This window comes from Stylophora pistillata, chromosome 8 (genome assembly GCF_964205215.1).
Source record: "Stylophora pistillata chromosome 8, jaStyPist1.2, whole genome shotgun sequence".
NCBI classification, from domain to species: Eukaryota; Metazoa; Cnidaria; class Anthozoa; order Scleractinia; family Pocilloporidae; genus Stylophora; species Stylophora pistillata.
In genome coordinates this window covers 13,395,103-13,408,211 of record NC_142526.1, presented here as the reverse complement: position 1 = coordinate 13,408,211, position 13,109 = coordinate 13,395,103, and the positions used below count along the sequence as shown (strand labels likewise).

At 38.1% G+C, this 13,109-nt stretch overlaps 2 protein-coding genes and 1 long non-coding RNA gene across 3 annotated transcripts in view; 2 read left to right on the top strand and 1 right to left on the bottom strand.

Annotated features, from left to right (window-relative positions):
• The window catches only part of LOC148725064 (uncharacterized), a 249,609-nt gene that overhangs the window by 107,673 nt on the left and 128,827 nt on the right, over positions 1-13,109 (bottom strand). The gene's annotated exons all lie outside the window — the stretch shown is intronic.
• LOC111343472 (uncharacterized) lies at positions 100-7,305 on the top strand. The gene is made up of 8 exons (XM_088729531.1): positions 100-284; positions 650-775; positions 1,737-1,883; positions 4,404-4,553; positions 4,965-5,090; positions 5,190-5,309; positions 5,567-5,868; positions 7,180-7,305. The coding sequence occupies exons 4-7, from the start codon at positions 4,469-4,471 to the stop codon at positions 5,866-5,868; spliced, it is 633 nt and encodes a 210-aa protein (XP_088585657.1). The 5' UTR covers positions 100-284; positions 650-775; positions 1,737-1,883; positions 4,404-4,468; the 3' UTR covers positions 7,180-7,305.
• Positions 11,476-13,109, top strand: part of LOC111343471 (uncharacterized) — a 21,422-nt gene continuing 19,788 nt past the window's right edge. Inside the window, exons 1-2 of the mRNA XM_022950660.2 lie at positions 11,476-11,652; positions 12,041-12,265. Coding sequence (XP_022806395.2) covers positions 11,586-11,652; positions 12,041-12,265 — 292 coding nt within the window. The 5' untranslated portion in view covers positions 11,476-11,585. The remainder of the gene's footprint in view (positions 11,653-12,040; positions 12,266-13,109) is intronic.

Sequence of the window (13,109 nt, the reverse complement as noted above, 5' to 3'; positions counted from 1 at the left end):
TCTCGGGCTTCACGACGAAAAAGTCAGAGCACCCTTGCCAAATGCTTTTTGAAAAATTCTTTTATTTTAATAAAACTTTTGTGTTTCCAACACAGGCACTAGTGAAGATTCTCTCTGGAGCAAAGGACATCGAGTTGCTAGTCTGGATTCTCCAACAGTAGAACCTGTCCAGACAATAATTCTTCCAAAGAACACTGGTGCGAGGTTTGTCGGCCTCACTTTTGAAAACGCTGGCGTCAAGCTCCAGTTCCGTGAGGTGGAAATTTACAATGGCCCGTTGTTAGGTAATAATATACAAATTAAACCAATCTCAATTTGATGATATTTTTTTAAAGCCATACTCTTGCTTGAGCATTAGTTGATGCAGAGCTATTTATAGCTGGAATCATTGTGTTGAATTATGGGCTTGAATTGTTCTTTTTCGAGGGGTCTGGTCATTGCATATCAATTTTGGTTCAGTAAATAGCAGTTATGTATGAGTTTTGACGCGTTAGGCGGCGAAGCTACGGTAGAGATGGAACGGGATAATCAGTTTATTCCCTCAAACATCCTCTGTTCTTTGTCCTAGCACCTAAAAAACCACCATCAACGCAAGTTTATATAATATTCACTTTTTTGCCCTTAAAGTTTCTTTTTTTACGTTTTCTAGTTGTTGATGTCTGTAAAAAGCCTGATACTTGTGGCGAATATTACAAATGTGTGAATGGGAAAAAAGCTCCCACGTGTATTTGTCCAGGTGGATTCCAAATAACAGGGCCGTATAATAAGTGCAAAGGTATGTGAAACAAAAGGCGGATTTTGGTTTTGCTCTGACGACTTCAATACATTTTTTTCTTTGACTTACTATCGGATTACGCAGAGATATTTTGTTTCTTTAAATTACGCTGTAATTTAATTTATATAAACGTTTTCTCATTAGCTCCTCGAAGTGGTTGCTCGTTCAATCTCGATTTAGTAGATTGCAAATACCGGTATTAGTCGTTAATACATATTACACAGGTGAATAGTGCGAGACAAAATAGCGCGTCAGTGGTTTTATTTCTGACCAAATTCAGTATACTGTTAGGTTCTGAGTGGTACATACCAAAACAATTTTTCACCCCTGTATCAGGGCCACTGGAAGTGGTGCCGGATATTCACGCCCGCCTCAGTGGATATAGCAGCGTGCATGACGTCATAACGACGTAAACTATATACAATTACAATTACAATTACAATTTATCACTTATAGAGCGCTATTTACAATGACAGATCAACAGCGCTTTACAATCAATCCTAACAAGCCCATCCCACCCCAGGGGAGGACATCCATCACACAGTAATCTCGTGCGTGGGAAATTAACGTCTCCTACCCCTAACCCTGTAGGAGACGGGACCTCCATTTATTCGTCCCTATCCGAGAAGACTAGAATATCTAACCATTTTTTGATGTTATAGAAAGGAAACATATTCTTCTCAATTATTTTAAGACCTTGAGTGTTGGTCCGGCCGGGGCTCGAACCCTCGACCTCCCGCACAACAGTCCAGCGCTCTATCCATTGAGCTAACCGGGAGGCGGTTAGCTCAATGGATATAATAACCAGTTAGACACACCCATTCATTTCAACCGAGGTAGGCGGGGTAGGGCAGCTTACTTGAAACGTCCAAACTCTTTGGTGAAACTGCATTAACTTTGTCGAAGAACTTCGATAGCTCCGTTTTTTTCAGTTTTGATAATTTCCCTTTTAATTCCTTAGACATCGACGAATGCGCTTCTAACAATGCATGTCCGAGGCATATAAAGAACACTTATTGTAAGAACACCGCTGGATCATACGAGTGTTTGTGCAAGGAAGGTTACCAAGCTGTGAATAATCCCGAAGGAAATATTCGAACCTGTCGAGGTAAGACGTTATGGTTTTGGCCGTTTTGGCCGTAATCTACTTAGAAACTACTTTATTTTATAGCAGTTGACCAAGTGCCTAACAATTGGTAAACTTATACCAATAAAATTGCATGATTTCAAGAAACATAGGTCATGTTTCATTCTGTCATAATGCAGATTTTCAGACGATTGTCACTAAACGTCGAGATGTTATGACCACTTAAAAAACTTGAAATTCACAACTATTTGCTACAAAGATAAGTAGATACTACTGCTTGGGAGGTAAGAGAGGACAAAATAAACAAAACTGGAAAACTAAAGCTTACAAGATGGAAAATGTTATAGCAGTTACAAAACATCTCTGGGAAAATCACCTGGAGAAACTTCCAGAATCAATATCTTTACAACAATAGGAAGGCCATATAGCTGTTACAGTAGTCCTTAACATTATTGTTGTCAATATTATTGTTATCATTTTAAGGTGGCTCGTACCGGTTTTCATCTTTTTGATGGTTTGTAACTTTGAAAGAATACAACAAAAAGACTGACCAAGGCCAGTTGAACACTTTTACGCGGTTGAATTACATAATCATTGGTTATCCAAAAATAAGTGTCATTTCGTCACTAGCAGTTTCCATGGCAACGCTTTCATAGGCTTATTCAGACGCATTTTTTAGCTTGTGGCTTAAGTAATTCGAAAACTAACCCGGTGACCCCGTGATTTTTTTCAGTGATTGCTTTTAGCACTTGAAAAAGAAAATGCACAAAGATTTTTAAAAAATTCTACGGAGCGGAATTTCAGAAAATCTACAAAAAGGGCAATTTTCCCACATCGCAAATTTCCTCCGTAGAATTTTCTAGTTTTTTTTCTGATGATTCCTTTCGACGTTATTATCATATTGGAACGATAAAAAGAAGGGGTCACCGGACTTGTTTTCATGCAATACCTTTCGTGAGTTTAGCGATTTCCACGCGCGTTCTCGCGCATTTAAAAATCTGTATTCTATAAGATGGACATTTGCTCATGATCTGTTTTGGCTACCGCTGACAATTGCGTGTGCTCGTGTGAGCACCTACGATCTGATCTTTACAGACGTTTACTGCTAAGAAAATCATTAAACAGCCGTCAAAGACAGCCTCCCCAGCTCATCTTAAAAATCGTACACATGATTTCTCGCTATATCATATTATTTTCCTTGAAGTTTCAAAGTCTTCTTCCACTTCAAGTAGATTATCCTTCACTTGAGTTCTTCTTATTTCGCCGTCGCAAGATTTCATATCGGTTGAATATTTCTTTTAAATGTGGAGTGAAGCAACCTTTATTTCTCCGAAAATCGTCTTCGTTATCTTAGTTTCTATCTCCTGCATTCACAGTGGCCGCTCAACACATCAAATACAAGCTCTTAGGTCAACTTCTCACAAAAGTAGAAAAAATTCCACGCCCCGCCATCTTTGTTTTGAATTTTCATTTTTTTGATCTCGCGCTTCTTTCGCACGTTTCTCTCGCGCGCGTCACGCAAGAGTGACCTGTTCCCCGCGCGAGAAAACTGGTACGAGCCACCTTAACTGTTATTATTATTATTATTATTGTTATTATTATTATTATTATTATTAATATTAAGTAAGATAAAGAGGTGCATCTTCTTGACCATATTAAGATTCAACTCAGTTTTCAAGACGTGAAATCCTCTAATTGCTTTAGTTGTATAAAATGTCTCAATTGGTTAGAGCGCTGGATTGTTGTGTGGGAGGTCGAGGTCGATGGCTCGAGCCCCGGCCGGACCAACACTCAAGGTCTTAAAATAACTGAGGAGAATGCGCTACCTTTCTATAATATCAAGAAATGGATAGACATTCTAGTCTTCTCGGAAAAGGACGAATAAACCGTAGGTCCCGTCTCCTGCATCTATTAATTAGTTAATTTGGTTAGGTAGGGGAGTTAAAGAACCCACTCACGAGATTACTGTGATGTGGTCTGGCCTGTTTACTGGGAACTGGGGGGAGGGGGCATCTTCAAATACGTTTCCTTCGATTGTTTGTAAACTGTTCATGCAGTCCGGCCAAAGTCCCCCGAAAAGTGTTGTGATGCGCATTTGATCATATCCACATGTTAATTTGCGCAATATAAATATTAATTATTATTATTATTATTATTATTATTATTTAAAAACATAATGAATGTATAAGTGAACATAGTTTGTTATGGTGTACAGCATTGGTTCAACTTGTGCCTTGAGGTAAGGTTTAATAATGTCAGTTTTAATTCAACTTTGATCATTAAACTTACCCACATCAGGGACAAGTATCAGCCTAGCTCGTAAAAAAAACTTTTTTCTTCCCAAAACCTCCTTAAATGGTTCTTTTTCTTGGTGAGTTTCAAGGTTTCGTTCGATCATTATTTGAATTGTTACTAATTTGAAATGTGAGACTCTTAAAATAAACATCAATTATTAATTATTAATTACAAAGACTTTGTTTTTAAACCCTGAATATCACTTTATTATGCTATTTCTCTTAATCAGTTCTGAATAATTTTCAGACATTGACGAATGCAGCAATCCAAAATTAAATGAATGCAGTGATCGCACCACTTGTGTTAACAAGATGGGCGGATACACTTGTAAGTGTGCTGTGGGGTATGAGGCAGACAAGGGAAGTAACGTTACCGGCATAGACATCAAGTGCAAAGGTCAGAAAATTCATATTTATAAAAGTATTAATGAGCTTTAAGATCACGAGTAAAATCAACCATCATGATACGGGTGTCACAATCGGCTGTGTCAGCTGGCGGTGTGAGACGTTTCTTGACAAATTACACCAGATTTGCCCATTAAGGACGCTACTTTTGGACATAATGTTGCGCTTAACAATCGATTTAAGAGATCACGAATGGTTTTTTTATTATAAACCTTACTGATTGTTAATTGCAAGATTAAGGCGAAATTCAGTGGCGACTTTTGCTAAAATAACCTCTGTAAGGTTCAACATTTATGTTTGTGAAAAACCGAGTAACTCTTACAGGCCCACTTCCAACAACAACGTTGTAAATATGATAAAATTCAACATTTTCATGGTATTAGATTATTTTTGTTCTGAACAGATGTAGACGAATGCTCAAGGAATCTCGATGCCTGTCACGCGAAGGCCACATGCTCTAACACCATAGGCTCATACAGGTGCACGTGTATGCAAGGACTTCGTGGAGACGGCCGCTTGAATTGCCAAAGTAAGATAAAATACCCCAAATTATAACATAACCGTGCGCTCTGATATATTGGTAAAAACTCGCCCGTGAACTTAGCTTAGCAATTCGTTTCCCCAACAGAGATGCAGCCGTGCTCAGTTGACAAACTGTGCATGGAAAATGAAGTTTGCAAAGACTTTGGAGGTTTGCACTTGTGCGATTGTAAACAAGGTTATCATATTAAAGACAAAAGTTGTGTTGGTAAGGATTTTCCCCTTCATCTTTCTGCTCAAGAAATGTCAAAATTCCTACGTAGTTATATTACAGTTACGTGTTGGATGAACTGATTTATTTTTGACAGTTTTGCAGTAGAACAGCATTTCTTGTAAAACAATCCTTTCAGCGCTCAGCTATTATGAGCTTTTTTCGCTTCCAGTTAAGTAGAAGCTTGTCAACAAGAGAGTATTGAGTATTAATGAATTAGATATAATTTCATGTCATCTTTCTTCATCCTGAAGAGACGAATGAGTGCAATGAGGACAAGAGTATCTGCGGTTCAAACTCCGTTTGTACGAACACTCGGAGATCTTATTACTGCAGTTGTGAAGTAGGCTTCGAGAACAAAATGGACGATGGAAAGAACTTGCTCGGATTAGACGATTCTTGGTACATAGAATATGTTCTCCGTACAGATAGAGATGAATGCCAGAAAAAGAACTCCTGTGGAGACGTAGCGGCCTGTGAAAATACGGAAGGATCGTACCACTGCACCTGCCCTGAAGGCTTCACTTTTGATAAAAAAAAAACCAGCAGTGTGTAGGTAAGCAACAAACATTGAACAATCTTCAATTGAACATATTTTTGGCTCCAGTTTGCAGATGATGGAAGTATCCCATCCAGCCAGAGCTTGTATGGTTTCTACAGCATGAAGCGACTAGAAGTGTCACGACTCCCACCTAGATGGGATGCAATCCCATCGCAAGGTTATCCCTTTGCCCCCAAATGTCGGACAATTCGCCAGTGACTATTTGCACTCCCAGGTGGAGAGAGGCAAAATAAAAATAAATTGTTTTTCCCAAGAACACAATAAGAGTGAATCGACCAGGTTTAGAGCCCGAAGTCCAGCGCACGAGCTATTACGTCGCCGCTTAAAGAAATGTGTTACTAGAAAGGCTGTCTGACCTGCCGGAATGTTTCAGATGCGATCAGCAAGTAAAAACAAAATAAATACATTTCCAAATGAACCGCTTGCGCTGTTTTCATTCTCTCCCATACCTAAGAGTAGAGAATGGTAATAATGCGCGCATTCTGATCATTCAGATTGTGACCGCTTCTTGTAACGACCACAACTTGTTTTTCAAGAGTTAAGTCCTTTGAATTGAGACGTTTCGTTGCAACTGCAGAGATAGCGTTTTTATAAAAGGAGCTGAAAATTTCATAACAGTTTGCCCAACATGTCGACATGCTGCGCAGCTTTTTAAATGTTTCCGAGATTTCCGCGAAATGGAGCAAATTTAGGCTTTGAAAACGCACAACGAGAAACTTAAATCGTTCATGGAAACCGAACTAACATTCTTTTTCGAAACATCCATACATGAATAATACAAGCCGCAATCATTTGTAAAGCCGCATTATACACACAATCATGCTGATTGGTTCTTACTTAGGATCTATTGGAGGACAGACACCATAAACAACATTTTGCTTTTTTCACATAAAACAAATAGATTTTTTTGTTGCAGTGAGCCATCTAGTAATAATTCAAAGAAGACGTCGAATGTAGTTAAGAACATCATTGAAGCACTCAGCTGCGTCTGATATGCCAGTTTTATGTTTTTACCACATTTTGACGTCATCTATCATCCATTTCGTCTGATATGCCGGTTTTATGTTTTTACCCCATTTTGACGTCATCTTTGATCCATATCTGAACAGTCGCATGGCAACATGGAGTATATTCGTTAAACAGATGCACAGCAACATCCATTCATTTCGAACAGTGAAATCCACTTGAACAATTTGGCTTTTGCTGCAGTTCTGCACCTTAGTGATTGCTGGCCGTTCTGAAAAGTCGCGCTTGTAGCGTAAATCTTGTATCTTTTCTAAATATCCGATCTCTGCTTCCCTTCAGATGTTGACGAATGCACTGATGTTTACACGTGTGGTGCTCATATGGCTTGTGAGAACTCGTTTGGATCTTATTCCTGCACTTGTCGCCAAGGATACCGTCTGGACCAAAAGAACAAAACCTGCATAGGTAATCCGTACACACAAGGATAATTTTCAGGAGCCGAAAACAGCAAATGATAGAGGATTATCTTACACAATCACGAATAAGAAGACGAAGGGCCTGTTATCAAATCACCCAGAATATTACGGAAAGAATCAGCTCCATATCAATTTTGTTGTGAACAAAACACCAGAGCTAAGTTGTTCGAAGGGCGGATAACCCCATCGAACGAATAAGTCGCTATCAAGCGGATAGGTGTTAACAAAACGTGCTGCACGATCGACCGGACAGAATTTAACCATTGGATAGCGAACGACCAGGGCCAGGCTTCTTGTGATTCGCCTATTGGCGCTGTCGTTTTAAGACTCCGTAACAAGGTAGCCTAGGAGCTAATTAGGAATCTAACCATATGTGATGCAAAGACAGTTATGATTTACTTTTCTTCTGTGGTGACTCGGTATAAAAGCTGACAACTGGCGTCGAGTAAACCGAACTGAACTTTAGAAAGTTGTGGGAGGGAGCTCAGAAGCTAACCTTGACTTTTCAAAGATAGCTATGTTTGTGCGTTCAGTTCCTCTGGATAGTCGGTGTTTTTACAGTTGCAGATAAAACTAAGTATTTCCTGATAGTAACGATGGATGAAAAAGTATAAATTTGCAGTTTCTTCTCTTAGTTCTGGCCTTAAGGACGTCTTCTGAGATTCGTTTTAATTCCTTGTATCAATAATAAATGAATAGATCAAATGCAAATGATAATTTTCTCTCTGCTGTTCGTAGACATTGATGAATGCGAGGAAGACACATCTAATTGTACTAAGTTTTCAAAGTGTAGAAACCTCAATGGCGCTTATGAATGTCACTGTAAAGGTGGTTATGAAAAAACATCACAGGGAACTTGTAAAGGTAACACATCGTTTTCGTTTATGATTTTACCCCTTAATATTTATTACCGACTTCAGGGTCAGTTGACTGCACCCAAGCTAATGCCGTACGTTAATACAAGTCCAGATAATAAATGTATACGGTGAGAACACAGACTTCTCTGTTATGTGTCTTACACAAATGTCTTTCATCATTGTTTTCAGAAATTTGCATCCCTGCTTGCGATGCAAATTCATATTGTAAAAGAGGAAAGTGTTTATGTTTGAATGGCTATTCTCTCGGCCCAGACCTCACGTGTGAATCAGGTTAGTGATGCGATTAAATGAGATGGAAAGGCATCGGTTGGTATAGAATGTGTTAGGATGCGATAGAATGGGATATAATGACAGAATTGGATAGGATGGGATCAGATTGGATAGACTGGATAGATCAAATCGGTTGGAATAGAAATGCATGCATTATAGTGAGGTAAAGTGGGGTGCGATGGGATGGAAAGAGGTTAGATGGGATGTAGGGAATAAGATGATATGGGAAAAATAGGATGTTATTGAACCGGATAAGATGGCATAGAAAGCGAGATGAGATAAAATGAGATGGCACAGAATTAACTGGAATGCATTGGGACGAAATAGAATGGTATTAGATGAGATACCAGGGTTCATGAAATAAATCTTAGATCCTCTGCGGTAGAAAGGTTTAGCCCCTGTTAGAACTTGGTGTTGAAAGATTGCAGCAATGGTGAGTTCCAAGCGAAATATTCGAGAGAGCCTGGAGCGAAGACAAGGTTAAGCCCCTTCAGGGACTCTTTTGAAAATTTTGCAGTAATAGTGCATCCCTAACGTAATGTCCGAGGGGCGGAAGAAAAGCCTCATCCTTGAATCTCCCAATACTGCAGTCGTAATAATCATTCTTCTTTGTGTACCAACCATATGCTTCGAATCGTTACAGGTTTTCTCCGATCATCAGGCGTGTTTCTTCGTTCTGGAGAAGTGTTACTCGTCAGAATAGCAACGTTACCGTTCCTGGTCCTGCGACATCTTTCAAAATGAATTTTTTTCTCTTTGTGTATTAACTATTTCTGTATTGAGTGTAAAAGAAAAAAATTCAGAAACTGAAACCAAATCATAACTATGCGTCGTAACAATAACAAAAAAATTTCATTTGTAAATTGATATTATTAAACAAAAGCCCTTCCTCACTGACTGATTTTAACTTTCACAAAGCAACTTATTCTCATGGATGAAATTCCATCAGTCTATAGAGAAGAAATGACCTGGACGGAGAGCTCATCACGGGTTTTCTCACGGGTAGGAGAGCCCGGGTAATTAAAGTGTTGGGTCATGCGTAGCGTGCGCATGTCGAGTTAAGCATAAATGCGGGAAGTTTGTCCAGAATATTGTGTGTTGGTTTGTGTTGGAAATTTGGAAAATTCTGAACTTTTACGATTTTAAGATTAAAATCTCTTCTTGAACATTACTTTTAGGACACACAACACCTAGATATAATATTTACCGTTTAAAAAACAAAGCGAAAAACGTACAAATTTCTTGCATTTACGAGACCCGTGTGGTACATTCACTATGTTGGAATTGTCGTTTATCAGACTCTACGACCAGAAAATTGCATAGCGTTGTATTCAAAATTCTGAAAATTGTATCGTTCTAAAAAACAAAATCTTCAAATGGACTACATTTTTGGGACAGATCAGTACCTAGGATAATATCAACCGTTCATAGGAAGAGTCCCCAGCGTCTCAAATCCTCAGTTGAAGTCAGACAGCTCAGTTTTGTTTTTCAAGCCATAATTTGCATCGCGTTTGAGAAGGAAGTATCGTTTAATCCAAAACTAATTTTGTCGCTTGAAAGAGCTACAAACTCATTTTCTTTATTAAGTATTATTTAAGATATTTACTTTTCATTTTGAGCTCCCAAAGTTCTCTCTCAATTTAGATGGAACGGCAATCAAAGTTAAAAGCTTTGAAACCTCGCAATTAAACTGGACGGGAATTTGCAGCTGAGTTAAAAACTGAAATCGTCATGTTATTGATGCCCGGCAAGTCGTGCGTACATAAGGATTTTTACCACAGTAGCTTCTTAGGGAATAGGTCGGTCTTGCACCCGCAATATGTTACAAAAGGACTGAATTGGTTCACGCTCAGCGTATGTACATTGAGGTATGAATGCACGCGGGAAGATTGGAGAACACGAAAGAAGCGTAAGAATTGCTCGAGGCGCAGCCTTGACCAACTCTAGCTTCTAGAGTTTTCTCCAAACTTCCCAAGTTCATGCGTGACTTGATTTATGCACAGCTAAGAACACGAACCAATTCTTCTACAAAAACAGCGGACACGACTTGCGCTTGAAGAAAGAGTGTTACTATTATTGCGTCAGGTTTACCAGGTAATCGTGATCTACCCGAAAAAATTAATAAAAATCGAAGCTAAAATCGAACGTATTTTTCTCGTGTACGATACAGCCTACTAGATTCAGCATGCTTGAATAGTTCTGTCCTATAATTCATGGTCAGAAAATTGCGTAGGATTGTGATTAAAATTCTAAAACTGCACTATTTTAAAATCAAATAATCTATTGAAAAATACTTTCAGAACATTAATATTTCGAGATAAGATTCAGCGTTCCAATAAAAACACAATAATAGTAGTATGGGGATTAAAATTTCAAAAGCTATGACACATGCTGAACGAGTAATTGATAAGTTAAAAGATGTGTTTTAGAAGGGTCTTAAGATTTGATAGTGAGCTGCTCTGTTTGATATTGTTGATATTATTTGAAACACCTTTGGATTTTGAAAGTGAAGTTATTTTAGTCACTTTGGCCTCTTATAAAGGCGTTTTTACTACAATTTTTGTGTCTGAAAAGTTCAAATTGGCTTCTTTAAATCTCTTTGTGGCAGTTTGTGCAGCTTTCCAATATCAATCAACCGAGATTTTTGACATTTACTCATTATTATTGTAAACCTATCAAATCACTTTATTTTTCAACTTTTCCAATAAAAAAACCAGCGCGTACCATCACATTTGGCTTTTTTCTCGGAAATAAAATCCTTTAGTGACCAATATTTTCCTAAGGTGGCTGGATATTAGCCTCGTTCTTTTTTCGGACGTCAACTTGGTCTCGGTTCATAAAAAAGCAAAGAGGAACTCGGCTAATATCCAGCCATCTTGACCCCACGCTCAATCAATAACGCATATATAAAGTTAAACTTTTATTTAGCGGCCACTCAAGCTTTGGAATTTTGTCGAGAGCGTGCGCAGTCATTTGATAGTGCCCAAGTAATTACTTATTGACGTCATTAAATTACTTCAGCTTTCGCAAAAAAAATTTCAGTGAAACAAGTGTTGAACAGTCGCTATGTAGTATGGAGACTTAAGTAGGCCGTGTATCCTTGGATAAGGATTTTATTCTAATGAGCAGAAATATCGTTGCTGGGATTTTGTTTGTTGTTTTGCTGCAATATTTTGTAATGCTAAACGGTAAGGTTTATGGCGATATGGTATTGTTCTATATGTGACAGTTACATAGTATCGTGTTTTCACGTTTGAATTAAGATAGTCAAGTCTTCATACCATTTGCCATATCAGTTTAAGTGGTTTTGTGATTTTTTTTCTACGTTTACCCTATTGTAAGAAATAATGACCCCTGAAATTTTGTTTTATTTATAACCCAAATAGAATCGATCAATACTCATAACTTTGTAAATGCTATTTGCAAGTGCTATTTTTTACGGATAACTAGTTTTGTGAATGATTGTCAGACGACTTGCTAAGGATTTCAAAATGTGTGAAGTAATGTTCTGTATACTAAGGCTGTGCTGTTTTTTTTTTTTCTCTTAACTTCAAATATGTTGATAATTTTTTTTAGTCATTGGAAAGTGGATTGATATTGCCAGCAAACGACCTACATATCAAAGTAGCACACAAACTCCGCATCAGGCCAGTTATGCTGTAGACGGAAATACTGAGACCTGCTCCAGCACCCGTGACCTGAGAAAGCAAATGTGGATGGTTGACTTGGAAATGAGAGCATGGGTAGAATATGTTTTAATAGAAAGTAAAAGAGAGCTACCAAATGTTGATATCAGAATAGGTAAGGGTCAAGGTAACAATGAGATAATTTGTATTTATAAACCAGGCATATGATAAAAATGTCGATCCATCTTTGGAAATTAAACGGTGCTGATGAGATGTGAATTTTATGTTCGAGTGGCAAGAACAATATCAACGAGTGAGAGTGAGTGCCGCGAACGAGAGAGATATTTTTCTGGCAACGAAAACATACAATTCAAATCTTCAAACTAACTTGTAATTTTCTTTTTATTCTATGGACATAAAATAATATAAATGAATAAATGACAGAGATTGAAAAGCTGGCTTTAATACACGTTCTCAGTGCCAAAATTATAAAAAAAAGTTTTGCATATAGCACCGTCGGTTGGGCCAAAATACATGCTAACTGCTTAATAGAAAATCGATTGTTGATTTTGACTTGAATCATCAGACACTGTAGTTTCAGCCTCTTTTTACTACGAACCTTTGAAGGCTGTTCACTACGAAGAAATCATCACTTGCTTCGCGGATGCATTGGTCGTTTTGATTCTACGAGTGTTTTAGTTCCCGGTAAAACACTCCCGTCCATATCATTAAAACGAACGAAAACTTGCTTTTGTGATATATCGTTACGAAGCATCGCCCGCTCTACGATTATCATGATTATATACAACTATTTACCTAAGTGGAGGTGGTTAGTGGTGGATGTTTCCTGAGCCGCGAGCGGCTCCATCCATAATTATTTTATACTAAAACAGCAAGATATTACAGCATAAAAAGATGATTTTAACTCATTCACTTCTGCAATGATGATGATACTTTCTGGCACAAATCCCGAAGGTGAGTAGTAAATGTTTTTCGGAGTTTGAGTAGCCAACCAGGCC